This window comes from Onychostruthus taczanowskii, unplaced genomic scaffold (genome assembly GCF_017590055.1).
Source record: "Onychostruthus taczanowskii isolate IOZ18803 unplaced genomic scaffold, ASM1759005v1 scaffold18, whole genome shotgun sequence".
NCBI lineage: Eukaryota > Metazoa > Chordata > Aves > Passeriformes > Passeridae > Onychostruthus > Onychostruthus taczanowskii.
In genome coordinates this window covers 556362-571955 of record NW_024499017.1, presented here as the reverse complement: position 1 = coordinate 571955, position 15594 = coordinate 556362, and the positions used below count along the sequence as shown (strand labels likewise).

The 15594-nt window shown below is 44.1% G+C and overlaps 3 protein-coding genes across 11 annotated transcripts in view; 2 read left to right on the top strand and 1 right to left on the bottom strand.

The window, feature by feature from the left end:
• The window catches only part of MYLK3 (myosin light chain kinase 3), a 33178-nt gene extending 24076 nt beyond the window's left edge, over positions 1-9102 (top strand). For 2 of the 7 annotated variants that reach the window (XM_041400575.1, XM_041400569.1), the window contains 7 exons: positions 223-332; positions 969-1110; positions 1857-1927; positions 3349-3477; positions 4505-4657; positions 6377-6509; positions 7428-9102. In XM_041400575.1, the coding sequence (XP_041256509.1) occupies positions 223-332; positions 969-1110; positions 1857-1927; positions 3349-3477; positions 4505-4657; positions 6377-6509; positions 7428-7499 (810 nt within the window). In that variant the 3' untranslated portion in view covers positions 7500-9102. Of the gene's footprint in view, positions 1-222; positions 333-968; positions 1111-1856; positions 1928-3348; positions 3478-4504; positions 4658-6376; positions 7370-7427 lie in introns of those variants that run through there. The other 5 variants (XM_041400570.1, XM_041400572.1, XM_041400568.1 and 2 more) reach the window with 4 other exon arrangements.
• A 315-nt stretch (positions 9103-9417) lies between these two features.
• On the bottom strand, positions 9418-15363 carry ORC6 (origin recognition complex subunit 6). 3 transcript variants are annotated; one of them, XM_041400576.1, is made up of 7 exons: positions 15271-15363; positions 14841-14970; positions 13908-14071; positions 12762-12851; positions 11830-11942; positions 10513-10584; positions 9418-10132 (listed from the first exon to the last, which is right to left on the bottom strand). In XM_041400576.1, the coding sequence occupies exons 1-7, from the start codon at positions 15333-15335 to the stop codon at positions 9966-9968; spliced, it is 801 nt and encodes a 266-aa protein (XP_041256510.1). In that variant the 5' UTR covers positions 15336-15363; the 3' UTR covers positions 9418-9965. The 3 variants fall into 3 exon arrangements, with proteins under 3 accessions (XP_041256510.1, XP_041256511.1, XP_041256512.1); XM_041400577.1 differs by having other exon boundaries at positions 9423-10132; positions 10513-10581; XM_041400578.1 differs by having other exon boundaries at positions 9423-10132; positions 15198-15289.
• A 118-nt stretch (positions 15364-15481) lies between these two features.
• The window catches only part of VPS35 (VPS35 retromer complex component), a 24262-nt gene continuing 24149 nt past the window's right edge, over positions 15482-15594 (top strand). The window contains exon 1 of the mRNA XM_041400592.1: positions 15482-15533. Coding sequence (XP_041256526.1) covers positions 15531-15533 — 3 coding nt within the window. The 5' untranslated portion in view covers positions 15482-15530. The remainder of the gene's footprint in view (positions 15534-15594) is intronic.

Here is a 15594-nt window from a genome sequence, read left to right as displayed (position 1 = left end):
GCTGCCCCATGAGGGGCAGCTCATCCTTGGGTACCATCAAATACTGCAAAATCTTGGGCTTGCTGTGACTCTTCATCATCTCCTGTATTCTTGATTAAACCCCCAATCCCTTTGAGATCTGTGCTGTAGCTGTTGTTGGACTTTATAAATAGTTCTGTTTGGTATGTTGGAATTTAAGGAGTGTAGTTTGCTCATTTTTTGTTACTTTGTTATTTTTTTCAGGAGGAAGTAAAAAATGAAATTAACATCATGAACCAGTTAAATCACGTGAATCTGATCCAGCTTTATGATGCTTTTGAAGCCAAAAATAATATCACTTTGATAATGGAATAGTAAGTTTAAATGATCTCAGGAATTGTCAGATATCTGGTTTTTCTCAGGTCACTAAAGCAAATAGGGAATGATAATTCTGAGCTGTGAAGAAGGGAGTGGTTTCTCAGCCTAAGAGAGAGTTGATCTCACTTTCAGAAGGAAAAAACCAATGTTTTCAAGGTAATTTCTTCAGGTTAAAAGCTTGTCAGAGCTTTATCTCTGAGTAATTTTCTCTTCTGTGTAGAATTAAGTTCAGTTGCCAGCTCATGTGAAACAGCTTTCAGTTTGAGAAGTTCCATTTAGTAAATTTTGCAGGTTGAAGACTTTTTTTCCTGTGACTAGTAAGATGAGTGAATAACAGACACTTTAGTACTCCCTGTAGGTTCTCCAGGTCCCATAGGATCACCAGGTCATGTGGATTTGGGTTTGACATGTATCCCCTCAAATACTAGTGCCAACTTTGCCATTCTTGAGTTTAGACTGATACTTAATTTCAAGAGAAATAAGTCTCTTGAAGTCATTGAGGCTGCTGATACACTTTATACTGGATGATTTGTTAGGACCCTCAATTACAGAGCCTAATTCCCAACCTGGAAATAATTTGGGCGAATGCAAGATTTCAGGGGTTTTAATGCTTTTCTGTGTGAAAATTTTAGTCTTGATGGTGGGGAATTGTTTGACCGGATCACAGATGAAAACTACCATCTGACAGAGCTGGATGCCATCCTGTTCACCAAACAGATTTGTGAAGGAGTCCACTACTTGCACCAGCATTACATTCTCCACTTAGACCTGAAGGTCAGTTGGTTGTGCTCTCTGTGCTTTAGTGGTGCTGCTTTAGGCACCCCAGAGTCTCTGATTACTGAGGAGTAATTTCTCATTTCATGGACTCACGTCATAAAGGAATAGAATTAATTGCTGCAATGAATAGAGCTTTAGAGATTGATTACTTTTTCCCTATGCCTATGTTCCTATTTCAGTAGCTTTCTTGGAATCATCAGGATTCTGGGCTTTTGCCTTTCTTAAATCAGAAGCTTTTCATTCTCTGTAGCATTAAATAATTCCCTTTTATCATGGATAAAAACACCCAACCCAAAACTTCCTTGGCTAGAAATGCCCACAGTCTTCCCTCTATTTCCCCTACCCTTTTTTAACAGTGTACAAATACCTGTTCAATCATCTTCTATTGTTTGTACCTTTTACTGCCTGGAACCAACCTGCAGGAAAATTGCAAAGTTTTGCTAATGGTCCCTTTATAATGGATATTTTTAAACAGAAATACAAACTGTTTTTTTCCTGCCTGTTTATAGAGCACCTTACACAAATGACATTAAACCAGGCTGGCTCATAGACAGTTCTGCAGCTAGATCCCATCTCCCCACCATCCCCACCATAAAAAACATTCTCACTGGGAAAAAAAAAAAAAAAATTGGGTGCATTTGATCTGATTTTTGTGTTTTTTTTATGGAGGGAATTTTATACTATCTTTTGCTAGGTATCTCTCTCAAACATTTAACTCAAAATGCCCTCTTCTCTTTTTGTAGCCTGAAAACATCCTATGTGTAAATCACACAGGAAACCAGATTAAAATTATTGACTTTGGATTAGCAAGGAGGTAAGAAAGTTCACTTGTGAATTATTTTAAAAACAAAACCAAATCAAACTCACAAACCTCTGACATGTTTCTGGTAGTTCTTTGGTGGGGGGTTGTGTTTTGATGGCTCTGTAATAATTCTGTGTGAGTGAGCTAAGCATTATGCTTTTGCAGGCATGAGTTTTCTGCTGTGTGCATTAATTATCTAATTACTTTTTCAAATAACATTTCTCTTGGATAAAGCTTTACTACTGTTCTAATTATCTCAAAATTATTCCCCATGTAGAACTTTTACTCTAGGGACTCTGTGAAAGCTCCCAGAGACTTCTTGACTGCAGGGTTTCATGGTGCAGGTTCTAATTGTAGAAATTATCTGCTAAACTCTTTAAGTAGTTAAGTTGATTGAAGGGAAAAAAAGTAAAAAAAAAAAGCATGTTTGAGCCATCCCATGTGAAACAGGAAACCCTCCGAAAAATAGGGACTTTTCTCAATTCTTTTATTTTGCTTGCATCAGTTTAAAGAAAGGCAGTGAGAGCATAGGTCAATTGCCCTAGAATAAAGAGGAATTATTTCTACTATTATGACAGTAAGAACAATAATATTTCTCTAATTATTTTCCAAATCCTTTGAGATTTTTCTTCAGCTACAAGCTGGTACATTCATGCATATTTGTGTACATATGTGTTCTTGTATATAAGTGTCTGTTCAAGGACTTTGTTTCCATAAAATACTAGTGAAATTTAAAAAAATGTACATTGAGTTTGGGGTTTTGTTTGTTTGGTTTTTAAATTGGAAGGGCAGTTTTGCAACAAGATCATGCAGGAGAAAGAGATTTCCAAGCAGTGCTGTAGTGGTTTGTTCTGTCTGAACACAGATGTGATCCAGCTGCCCTCAGTGGCAATTGGTACTGCTTCAGTTTTGTAACCTTTCCCTGTTTAGCAGTAGCAAAAAGAATAGGATAATTTTCCCCTACATGGGGTCACTGTTACTTGTTCCCAAGCCCAAATAATCCTCTTCAGCCCCACCTCAGTTACACTGAGTTCATATCTGTGATGCAGATGTTCACCCTGAGCTGTAGCTGAGGACATCCCACTAATCCAGTGCTCTCCAGATCTTGTACAGTCAAAACTGCTTCCTTTGTTTTATGGATTTTGGACAACATCTGGAAAGCATCCTGTGGTGTGTGGCTACCACTCTTTGGTAAAGCTGCTACCACTCTTTGGGGGAGCCCTTTGCAGGGTTTAGTGTCCTGGTTCTTCCTCCTGGCTTTGCTCTGGCAGAGGGACAATGATGGAATATTCCCCTGGGGTCACCCCAGAGCTGCCCTGGCTGCAGGGCACTGGCCTCTGCTCCCCTGCCATGCTCCCAAAAGCCTTGCCTTGCTCTTCCCTTGGTGGGATGAGCTCCTCAGCTCCTGACTCGTGGCTCTTCTCCTGGTGCAGGTACAAACCCTGTGAGAAGCTGAAGGTGAATTTTGGGACTCCGGAGTTCCTGGCTCCCGAGGTGGTGAACTACGACTTTGTTTCCTTCCCCACGGACATGTGGAGCGTGGGTGTCATCACATACATGCTGTGAGTGCCCCAGGCCCTGCAGGGCTGCAGCAGCCCTGAGCCGAGCCCAAATAATCCTCTTCAGGATTGGTGACAGCTGGCTGTCACCACTCCTAAGGAATTCTGTCAAACCCCCAGCTTTCCATACAGGGGCACCTCGCTGTGTGTCCAAAGTGTCTAAACAACAAATGAGCCTTTTGATAAATATGTAAATATGGTTCTCCCTTATCACCTTACTTAGCAAAGTTAAATGGGTCAGGTCTTTTTTTTAACTCTGAAAAGTTGCCCAAAATATGTGAGAATTTTAATTTTGATTGTGTTTTTGAGGACTTGAATTAATTTTTTAATTTGTAATCTGATAATTTTATAATCTTAGACTTGGTGTGCATCTGCTCAGGAGAATTTATATGATCTGTGTTGGGCCATGGGTCTAAGAAATGACCTGTCATGAATAGGGCTAAAACTTTTCTCTGATATCTGGATGGCAACCATGGCAACCTCCTCATGAGCTCGTTTTGCATCCCAGAATCTTTCACAGACATTTTCTGTGAACTGGATAAATTTCTGGTTTAAATTTGTATGTTAGCCAAAACCCAGCTGAGTGAAGTAATAAATGATGGAAGCAATAAATCTGGGCTTAGACACTAACTGTAAAAAGTAATTTATTGCTCAGAATTCTGTTTAATTCAAGCCACATAAGGATATGGGCCCCAATTTGGGAAAGCTCATGAGTCCCTCTAGCTTTCCTAGCTGGGAAAGCACTGAAGGATGAACCTAAATCCTCACTGAATCCATTCCTTGGGGATCTATTAATGGTGCTCCCTGACCTGAGTGAGCTGCTAGGGGGTAACACTAAATTACAACACTTAATTGCCCCAAACTATTGCCTTGTCCTGGCAGGGACTGAGAAGTGGAACCCTCCGTAGCTGAGAGCCTTTTCTCTTCATAAAATAACAACAGTTACAAAGCAGAAGATTCACAGAAGGAAAACCACACCTTGCATATGATAACTGCTCTTCTTTCCCCACCCCATCTTTCTTTTTTTAAGGCTTAGTGGCCTGTCCCCATTCCTGGGAGAGACTGATGCAGAGACAATGAATTATGTAGTCAATTGCAGCTGGGATTTTGATGCAGAAGCATTTGAACAGCTCTCAGAGGACGCCAAAGACTTTATTTCCAGACTGCTTGTGAAGGAGAAAAGGTACCTGGGTCTGATTGTGAGCAGTGGCACCAATGGTATGAAATTCTTACCAGCCAATTGTTTGGATTGCAGCCAACAATGAGAACTTACTGTGTGACATTTTTGTGTGCTGGCTCTGGGCTTGCTGGGCAGTTCCTCAGTGATTCAGAAGCCCATTTTAAAGGCAAGTGTCTGTGTACCCTGACTGAGGAAATTTGCTTTTCACAGTAGCATCAATACAGGCAGAACACAGGAAATCTGGAAGGATTTGCAGTACAGGAATCTGTCTCTAAAGCTTTTGCTTCTCTGAGCAAAAACTATTTCTATTGTTAGTTTGGACTGGCACAAGCCTTGACAGAAATTGCAAAAATGCCTCTTGAATGCCATGGAGGATAAATGGAAGCTGCAGCTGTGAAAATGTGCATTGTTCTCTTCTAAAGTGGTCTACAGGCTTTTGGGAGATATTAGGGAGCATTTGGGAGCCACTCTGCTTGTGGCTTCTCATTCTTGGCTCCACTGAGATACAAAGTGATTGCACATATGAAACAATACAGAGAATGAGGATCATATTGATGTCAGACCATGGCTGGGGGATTGGCCGGGTACAGAAATTTTTCTCTTGCTGAGTAGTGATACAAAACTAATCAAATCAGGAAATGATGCATACAGTAAAACAGATTGTGTGTTTGAGGGGAATTCAAAGGAGTGCTTAGAATATTAACAACTTCCAGATCATTACCTAAATCAGACAAATCAGTTCTAGTACTAATTCCATTCTGAACAATAGGTTGCTATGAAAAACAAAGAACTAACTGAAATTTAGCATATTGCCAACAGGAGAGATCTAATGATTTTTTCTTAGACTCTAGTGATGATTTGCTGTGAGACTGTAAAGTTTGGAGTCTTCAATTTTTCTGTGCAATGGGATTAGGGTGTCCAGAGGCACCCTCTCAAAGTCTGGTTAGGAGCTGTGAATGAAATGAGTATGTGAGAGAAGAGTGTTGGCAGTGAGTTGCAGAGAGCAGTGATTAGCTGGCCCAGTTGCTCCCAAGGTGTGTGGCAGCCTCTGCTCTCCTGCAGCCCAGGCACCTTTGCCCTGCTGGGACAGTGGGTCTGGCCCTGGCAGGATCTGCAGCCCCCTCCCTCCCTGCTGAAATCGGGCTGGGCAGGCAGGAGCTGTCTTTTCATCAGCTCAGTGACAGCTCACACGGAGCTCAGGAGTTAGACATAGGCTTTTAATTTGAAAAAAGGCAAATTGAACTTTGTTCTCAACACCTCTACCTGAAGATTTCCTCTATTACCATATATTTCCCAAACCTTTTAGGATAGGTTGTGGCATTTGAGCCTATTGTTGGATGTCAGGATATTAAGTATGCTTAGCTTGATCCAAGTTTAGGGCGAATAGACAATGGTGCTTTTTAAATATGAGGCACAGAATATCCTTTATAAATATGTGGCACAGCTTGTGCTGTCAGGACAGACAGATAACACCGCAAATGTTACTTTTCCATTAGCAAAGTTCTGTATTTGCATAATGAAGTGATACATTACCTTAAGCACAGCTCAACCAGGGCACTGCAGAGCCAGCAGCAGTCCTTCATCCCACTCACCCCTCCTGCTGGAGACTGCAGGATGCTGTTGGCATCCCACGCACGGCGCGTTCATTTGGGCAGTTTCTTTATCCCTCCCAAGGAGAGGGGAGCAGAGGGGCTGGGTTTTCACGCAGATCCCTCCCTGCAGCTGCCGGATGAGCGCCACGCAGTGCCTGAAGCACCCGTGGCTCAGCGAGCTCCCTGCCAAGGCCCAGAAGTGCAAGCGGCGCCTGAAGTCCCAGCTGCTGCTGCAGAGCTACATGGCCCACAGGAAATGGAAGGTAAATAAATCTGCTTCCGCGGGGAAATCACACAACAGGCACAGCCATTCCCTCCTCTGGCTGGTGGGCACTGGTGCCCGCAGGCTTCTTGGTTGTAAGTATCAGTTGGATATCAGAAGTCTGTTTTTACCTGCAAAGGAAGTGTTTTGTCCTGCTTCTATTTCTCTGCAAGTTTGGTTTCAATTTTCACGCTGATTGGTGCTTAACAAGTTTCTTACACCCTTCTTTCTACATGTTCAGAGGCTTCAGATGCTACTTTATATTAGAAGTTCCTTCTCTTTATACTTTTTCCATTGCTAGCAGTTGCATTGATCTGTTGTCACTAAGGACTAGGGATATAACTTAAGGCAGTTTGTGCCTCCCACTGCAGAATGGGAGTGTGGGAGAGCGGAAAAAACCTAGGCTTAAACCCATCAAGAGAACTCTTCAGGATCTTACTGATAACCCCAGGCTCCTTCTCAACTAAGTGTTTATGAAGTGATAGGTAATAATTTGGTTTTGAGTCTCTATTTGGTTCTAGATAGTTCACCTAAAAGGTGAACACGGCAATCTTGTTAGAAAGAAGCCTGTGGAATTGTGAGGCAAACTCAGTGAGGACCATTTCCTTCCCTTCTGTCACTGGGGAGTTGCATTTCCTTGAAAAAGAGTTAAAAGAGGCTTACACTTTTTTCAGTCCTGCGCTGCAACTGCTTGGTGGCAAACTTCTGCACTTGCATTTTAAAGATGACACAATCTAAAGACCTATCACTGTACATTTCATAAAAACACGGAAGAACCTCACAGTGCTGTGCAAGAACCACTGCAACCCACACAAGCTGGGGGAAATGGTTTTACTAGATAGAGAAATCCCTGCCAGCTGCAGAGAAGTTCCTTTGCCTCGGTTTCATTCACACTTGGACTGTTCTGTTCTGTTCACAGAAACATTTTTATGTGGTGGCTGCTGCTAACAGGCTGAAGAGATTTCAGAGTATGTCTGTCAAGCTTGCGTGAGCTTGTGTGAAACCTCCTCCACTCCTGGAGATGGACATGAGGCCATGGAAGGAGGACTCAGTGTTTCTATCCCTGTTTTATAAGGTTTTGGGACTGTCTCCCTCAATTATTGTGTGTGTTAGTGTTGTGGTTCCAGAAGAACCATAAGGAAGAAACACAAGATTTCTAAAAACAGAAGCTACTTTGTTTGTTTTTACAAGTTTTTAATTGTTCTATACAGTGGTGGAAAAACGTGGCTGTTACTGGGGCTGACTTCTTGCTGAAGGCTTTGATTCTGCAGAGTATTGTTGGTGTGTTTCTAGCAGAAAACCCCTGGCAGTTTTCTGGTCTCTCACACCAAGTATGGGATGTGTAGACTTTTTCCTGACTGATGTTTGTGTGTTGCCAGCTTTAGAGAACTGCCACACAGTGGCACAACTTGTCCCTCAGGTGTTTGTTACTTAAAAGACACAGACATTGTTTTCTTCTATATTTCTTTCCAAAAGGTAATTTCCCCACAATATGAAGATGCTTCAGTGCAACTCCAGCTTGGATGGTTTTGGTTTGTTGTTTTGTTTTTTTTTATTACTCTATTCTCTCCTTTAAAAAATAGTCACTGTATAGTTAAGAACTATGAGGAACCCTGGTTTGAGGTAACTTCAGTCAGTCCATTGCTGCTGTTTCTTACGGCAAGTTGAATTGAGCTGAACTGACTGAACTTCTGGAAGGAGATGTGTGAAACTGCCATGCATACAAATCACCTAATGACTGTTGGATCTATGCAAAAAGATCTCATGTTGTAGAGAAAAGAGGAGAGTTCCAGACATTTTATGTTTTTAAAACTTGTAAGTGCTTTTCATTGTCCATGACTGCAGCACTTAAGTTGTCAAGTTTTAGTTTGAGGATTTTTTCTCCTCTCTGGAAATTTTACTGCAGTATGAGGAGCTGGTATGGTGTGACATGCAAAACAGGTTTCATTTCTAATAGGTTCAGTGCCAGGGAAACAGCATGTTGCCAGACTCTGCCTTTAGTCCAGTTAGGAGATTGAAGCCCTTTTTTCCCCCTCACTTAGCTCTTGAACATTAAACCTTTTCTTCACAATATTAAACTTATTTTGGATTTTAAATTCTTTTCTTATGCATAGAGTGGGAGCCACTTACAATGTCTCAGCTAAAAGTACAATATTATTTATTAAACCTGTGGTTTCCTCTTCTGGATTCTGCAAAATTCAGTGTGAACTGGATGGACTCTTAGGAAAAATGAAAACTAGTATTACTAAAAATAGCTTTCCAGCAAAGGCACCTGTAAAGTTCCTTTGAACTTTGTGGACTTTCACACCCCTTGAATTTGCAGAAGTGTTGGTTGCTAATGATGAGGTTTGTAAGACTGCCTTACTCTGGTCTAGCTATCTTTTCCACTCAAGTGCTTCTCACTTTGCATAGTCCTGACTTTGCAGCATTTCCAGAATTGGGACAGAGAAGAATCTTGATCATTTATCACCTTCTATGAAGGCCCACTTTTGTTCATGTTTTCCTTCCACAGTGCTTCTGCATGCTGAATGTCATTGTATTCATTGGATCTGTATATTTCTGAATTAATACTAATAAATTTCATGAAAGTGGAACAAGAATATTCATCAACATTGTTTTAAGCCCTACTGCCAAACAAACCTGCAAGTATTTCTGAGTGGGTCCAGAGATACAGGCCAGGCAGAAAACTGCAAAAGAAATGGAAGACCTCTTCTCTAAGCTTGACTGTGAGACACAAAATATCTGTTGCCCAGTCAACATCCTTTTCCTCTGGATATCTTCATTCTTAAGGCACAGACATCTCCTCCATGTTTTTTATTTTGCATTCCAAGTACCTGTGCCAAGAAGATGTCATAATACAAAGCTTGTCTTTCCAGTACTTTTGTTGTTTCTTGGAATATTTGGGACTCCTTACAAAAGCACAAGAGATTTCATTCCTATACACAAAAAAATAAGTCAAATTCATTGACTAAAAAATATTTATTAAAAAACCCCAAAAAAACTAAACAAACAAGGCTTTATTTTTCTGCTGGCTTTGCAGTTTAACAAGGCACTGTTAGTCCCCTTCTTATTATTTCACTGACATTTTAGTTCTGAATTACCCCTGAATATCCAAGGTCTGTGTCCTAGGAAACAGGGGTGCTGCAGGATCAGCTCTTGTGTATAGCTCCTATACAGCCAGGGGCCCAAGGGCCTGTAACTTATAACTTATTTACACTTAAAGTAGCATTAGAATGTTATCTGCTTCTTGCAGAAGAGGATGAAGCTATTCTACTCCTACTGCCACAGCCTGGTGAGCAGTCACACACACTTCCTGTAAAATCCCATCACTCTGTGGTGTCATTTATTAAAAATAACATTCTTAAATACTTAAAACCTAAATAAAATCAGCTGTCTGCCAGGCAGCCATCATTCACATGCTACTGAATCTCTTGTTAGAGCAGAGGGAGAGTTAAAATCAAGAGCAAGCAGCAGTTCCATTACTGGGTGGCATTACAGAGTCACTACTCCTTGTCTCTTGTGCCTTAGCAGCATTTTCCAGGATTTTCTTTTTCCACTCCTCATAGTCCTGATTTGTTTCAGTCTTTGGCCGTTTACATGGCAGTTCCTCATCCTCTTCAGAGCCTGTGAGGAAAAAAGAAAGCCCATGAGAGGCCATCATGGCAGCATGCTGCTGGGGCTAACAGGCAGTGAGCAATGTACAGACAGCAGGAGGGGGCTGTCCCTGTGCTGTCTAATCCTGTGGTGCTGCTCCCCTCACCTGCTGGGACAGTCACCTGTGTCCCTCTGTCTGAACAGAGCAGATGTCCTTCATTCTACTGGGACTACTCAGTATGAGCTCCTCTGTCCTGCTGCCAGGCTCGTTGTGCTTCCACAAAGGTTTGCAGGATTGAGAGCTGCTGTGTGCTGGAGCATCATGGCCCATCACACAACTCAAACATGAGCAAGAAAGCTCAGAACTACTCCAGTGAGGTGATTTTCACTCACAGCTGAACACAACTTACCATCTTCCTGCTCACACTGCTCCAGGGTGCTTTGCAAGCTGTCAGGCGTCTCTGCAGCCAGTGGAACATCTTCTAAAAAAACAAGTAAGTTGCTTTGCTTTTGAATGATATTTGGTGCTCCAAGGGTGGCCTAAATGTAATTCTTTAACAACAGAGCCACTTCCACAAGTACTGTTGTCCAGTCAGAGCTCTTCCCTGGTCCAGACTGATGCTCAAGCTCTACAAGAGATGCCAGCACTTCAACTGACTGGCTGCTTTAATTAGCAGCCTGCTGCATTGGTACACACAATGATCCACCATGTTGATTGCCCCAAACCACACTGCTACCCTTCTAGGTCACTCAGGCAGGATTATCAATTATTTCTTTCCCTTCTATTTCATTCCCATTATTTTCATAGATACCCACCACAGGCAGGGAGCTGTGCAGGTAGACAGATGCACACTCTTCCCTGAATTCTGGAAATTCCCAGTTGTTTTTAGTTGCTTTAGTGCTGGGGTAATGTTTGTGTTTTTATAGGGTACATGCCTAGGAGAAAGTAGCAGCTTTTAGGGTAGACTCAGGCAGCATGTTGCAGAAAACATCAGGGTATGAAGACACAGTGAGAGAGGATAACTTTCAGTGAGAAAGTAAAAAAAAAGAAAGCCTGGGAAAAGAAAAAGGAGAAAGAAGAGGCAGCAGAAATACAAGGACATTAGGCACATATTGTATTTCAGGGTTTCTCCCCCACAAAAAGCAGAGAGAGCTGCAGGCTCAACAATGGGCAAGAAATATTTCTGACATCTCCCTCCCCAGTGTATGAGGAGGGGTGGTGCCAGGGAATGGCTGAGTTGAGCAGAACAGCAAGGCTTATGCTGTTAATCTTGCAGTGGGGGAAAGGAAAGCACATGAGTGAGTCAGCCTGAGAAGATGTTAGTGATCATTTGTGTGCCAGGTTGCCATGTTAACAGGATGCAGAAACCCGGCAAGAGGGAGGAATCCAAGATAGGTCAGGTAGTATGGGAGAAGCAAGAAATAAATTGCAGCAGCAGAGACTGTAAAGAGCAATGAGCATTTGAGAAGAGAGGAAAATATTATTTTTGTCCTTGCCACTTTTTCCCTATTTTTGTTCTTGCTAAGCTACTGCAACTTGTCCAGAATCAAGGACTGGGAGTGGAACTGGGCTGCAGGAAACATGTTGGAATGGAATAGATGAGCAGATTTGGCTGGAAGGGGACAGCTGAAAGTGATCAGACTGAAATCACCAGTGGAACAGGATGGGGCACTGTGAGGCCATGGGATGGGTGTGCTGTCTTACACGGACAAAGCCAAAAACTTACTGCTGAGTTGCTGGCTTATCTTCTCCAGCTGACTGCACAGCCGGTCAAATATTGCTTTTTTCACTCCAGATGTAGCCACCATTTTAGTTTTGTCCACTTTTAGCTTCAAACACCTACAAGAGAAAGTTATCTCTGTACAAAGTAACACTCCAGCAACTATCGTTTAGGTTAGGTGATAATTACTGTACCAACACTGCCTGTGAGAATGAGGAAGACAGGCCTGACCTTTTGTCCCATGTCTACTTGTGTTACTCAGAAATAAATCTGGTTAAAAAACAAGATGACACTACTCAGTCAATACAGCTCAACTGAAACTCAGGGTGAGTTCAACTTACTTACATAAGGAATTGTTTCAGGAAAAGGTAACTTTTCAGATTTTCAGGGAAACCAGGACAAAGTGCCACTACAACAAAGAGCTGAATGTGAGTGCATGTGTCAACAGAGCCCTTGTCAGGAGCTGTGCAACCACACAGCACCTGTACTGCTGAATGTGACTGTCACAGGGTGTAATGCTGAGGGAGGAAGATCTTTGCATACAAGCAAATTCCTCCCAAGTGCTGGCTGAGTCACACACCTCTCTTAGCTGACATGGGCCTGCAGCTATCAGAGCCATCTCCCAAATGCTACAGCATCCTCAGGATGTGATGGTCTAGCTCTTGGGTTTTTTCCTTCCTCAGAATGGCTGGTTCTTGGTGCTCAGAAGCCCTTCTTGCAGCTTGAGCAGCATTTCACCAGAAGCCATGTAAGTGTTTGCTTTGTGCAGTGCACTTCACTATGAGGAAAGGCCTGGTTTGCTCCAGCTGTCTCCTTTGCAGGAGCAGGGCAGCAGGATATGCTAAGCAAGACCCTGAATGAATGAGCTGCTGGCACTGGCTGGTGTGTCAGCAGGCATTTCATTTCAGCCTGCAGAAGGTCTCCCAGGCTGCACTCACCTGCATGCAGTGCACAGAGCAGCTGTTATGAACAGGGGTTTGGAGAAGTCCAGGTCCACTCGCTGTGCTTCCGAGAGGCTGCACTCGTACCTGGGGAACAGCAAGCGACACTTGGGCATTTGCCTCACGTGAAGGACAAATCCATCTGCCACTGAGACCTTGAACAGGTCTGCTGGACCACCTGGGCTTCTGCAACCCAGTCAAGCAGAAACAGCTGCTACTGCCCGAGAAGAGCAAAACAGATGAGGGAAAGAAGGGGGTTGGGACGACCTCCTCTTCTGGAATTAGAGGCATTTTAAACTGGGGATCTGGATCAAGGCAGTCACTAAAATCTACTTCTTGTTCTCCCGATCCACACAGCACTTTTAGCTCTCCCTAACATCTTAACATTTACAGTGAGAGGCTTTCCATAAATCCATCCTACAGCAGAAGGCAGCAATACAGTTTCTTTGTTCCCTGGAATATGTATGTTACAGAGAGGGAGGCTTATAAATGGAAAAGGACAAAATGGATGTGCAGCACTGAAAAATGTCATTTTTTACTGTCCACCTGCCCCAGGCTATTTTTTTCCAGTTTGTATTAAGTGCCACCAAGCAAGCACAGCCTTTGTGCACTGCCCTAACAGCATTAAACATGTGCTTTCAGGCTGACAGCACTGAGCTCTCAGGGAGAGCTCTCTGCTTAAAGCAGCTCATACAGAATGGGAACCTTTACTCAACTCTGCTGAATCTCCACCGAAGTGTTCTACCTATTGGTTTTACAGGTAGAGTCACATGCATTTTAAGGGATCTCTATCCCCAAAAGGGAGGATTTATTTCTACTGAGCATAACTTCTGAACTGTGCCATGATCAGCAGTTAAATGGATGATGGTGTCATGCTATGGGATTAAGAGTCCTATATTTTTTACACTATTCCCAGCTGAAAAATTCCTAGTTGGACAATCAGTTACTGAGATTCACAGACTAAATCTTTCTAACAGGTACTCTAAAAAGTAGCCCAGCTCATGGCTGGATTTTCAGTGCTAAGAACTCACCTCAGTGCTCCAGTCAGTAGGAGATACTCTTCTACTCATCAAGTTCTTTACACACCTGAAGAGCTAAGAACCCTACTTGTGGTTCCCAGTGTGCCCACAGGAGCTTCCTCACCTCTGCAGGATCTCTGAAGCCGTGTTCACTGCCTCTGAGCAGCAGAACTGCACAGCCAAGTCTCTCATCCCCAGCCTCTGGTTCACCCCTAGCAAACACTCCAAAGACTTCATGGAGCTCTGGTAGGTGGTCTTGTTCAAACCAGAGAGTTTAACACAATAGCTCTGTCAAGAAGACAAACACAAACCCAAGAATTAGCAAGAGACCTTTCTGGCATCTTAATCAGGCAACCAACACAACCATTAAGTTCAGTTGCTACATTAAACAAATTTGTGCAATGGATTATGTATGTTTTGACTGCACACAGAAAGATTAACCACCTAGGAATGCCACATCTTTTAATGCAGTGATATTTTTAGGCCGTTTCACTGGAGGTGAGGTTTGACATTTCCATACATGACATGGCCCCTTTATCACAAGGTAATTAGTGACAAAATTACTAAAGTCTGGGTTGAAGACATGAGCAACACCTTTGTGGAATCAGGTCCAATTAAATTCTCCTCTGCTGTAATTGGACAATCATTAATAGGTTGTACCAGGCATTATTTTGACAGCTTAGTGCTATTCACCTGGTAGATTTACAGATGGAGGTTTACAAGTACCCCTGCAGTGAGAGATTTCTTAGAGCAGCTGCTTTCTTCCCACAGTAAAAGAGACATCTTAAATTTAACATCCTTATTGGTAATCTGTTTGTTACTATGAGAGCTGAAAGTTGACACTATACCAAAGCAAGCTCAATTTGTGAAGGGACTATGATGGTGATCTCAATTTTCACTGTTTCAAACTGAACAGTGACAGCTCTAACACAGCAAACTGCGGGATTTAGGGGAAAGTTAGTTATTATTTCCCATTCCTGCTCCCAACACTCAGAACAGTGGTTTTGTGGAGTCAGGCGGAATGCACCAGGCAGCCAAGTCACACGCTCTATCTTACTTTGTCAACCGGTTGTTTCATGAAACTCGCCGCCAGGTCCAGGCACATCACAGCACTGCTGGTCGCCGTCATTTGAGCCATTAACCCCGTGCACTTCACCTGGGACAGCCGCAGATACTCCTCAGCTTTTCTGCAAAACACCCAGAACGCAAAGCCCTCGTCAAATCCGCAGCTACAAGGCAGAATGTCCCAGAGGCCCCGACCCAAGGCTCGGCAGTCGGGCTGCAGCACGGCCGCAGGGCCCGGGGTGCTGAGGGCACCGCCGCCCTTCTCTGATGCTGAGCAGCAGCAGCTCTGCACCGCAGGGCCGGCGATGCGTCCCTGAGCCCGCGGCTCTGCTACTTCCAGCACACCCACCACAGCCCAGGCGGGCGCTGCCGCGGTGCCGGAGCCGGCCGCGGGCAGGGCGGCGCGGGGCGAGCGGCGGTACCTGAGCAGGGCGGGCTCGGCCAGGCCCAGCCGGGCCGCCATGGCCCGCACGGCCCCGCGCTCCATCGCCCGCCGCGCCTGGCGCGCTCGCAGCCCATTGGCGTTCCGCGCCGCCAGTCACCGCCAGGTCCGCCAATGGGCGCGCGGCGCGGCCCTTCCTCGGAGCGAGCCAATGGGCGACGCGCGGCGGCGGGGCGGGGCGGTGCGCGCGGCGCAGTCACATGACGGGGCGGCGCTGGCGGGGGCGGCGGCGGCGCGACCATGGTGAGGGGCAGCGGCTGAGGGGCCGTGGGGTGCTGGGAGCGCCTGCCGCGGGCGGGGCTGC

What these genes read in the sequence shown, in the direction of transcription:
- ORC6 (XM_041400576.1), bottom strand. Translation starts at nt 15,335, where the DNA reads ATGGAGCGCGGGGCCGTGCGGGCCATGGCGGCCCGGCTGGGCCTGGCC. An exon ending in GCCGAGCCCGCCCTGCTCAG is followed by an intron (nt 14,971 to 15,270) that starts GTACCGCCGCTC and finishes GGTGTTTTGCAG; the next exon opens with AAAAGCTGAGGAGTATCTGC. An exon ending in GCAGTGTGAGCAGGAAGATG is followed by an intron (nt 10,133 to 10,512) that starts GTAAGTTGTGTT and finishes TTTTCCTCACAG; the next exon opens with GCTCTGAAGAGGATGAGGAA.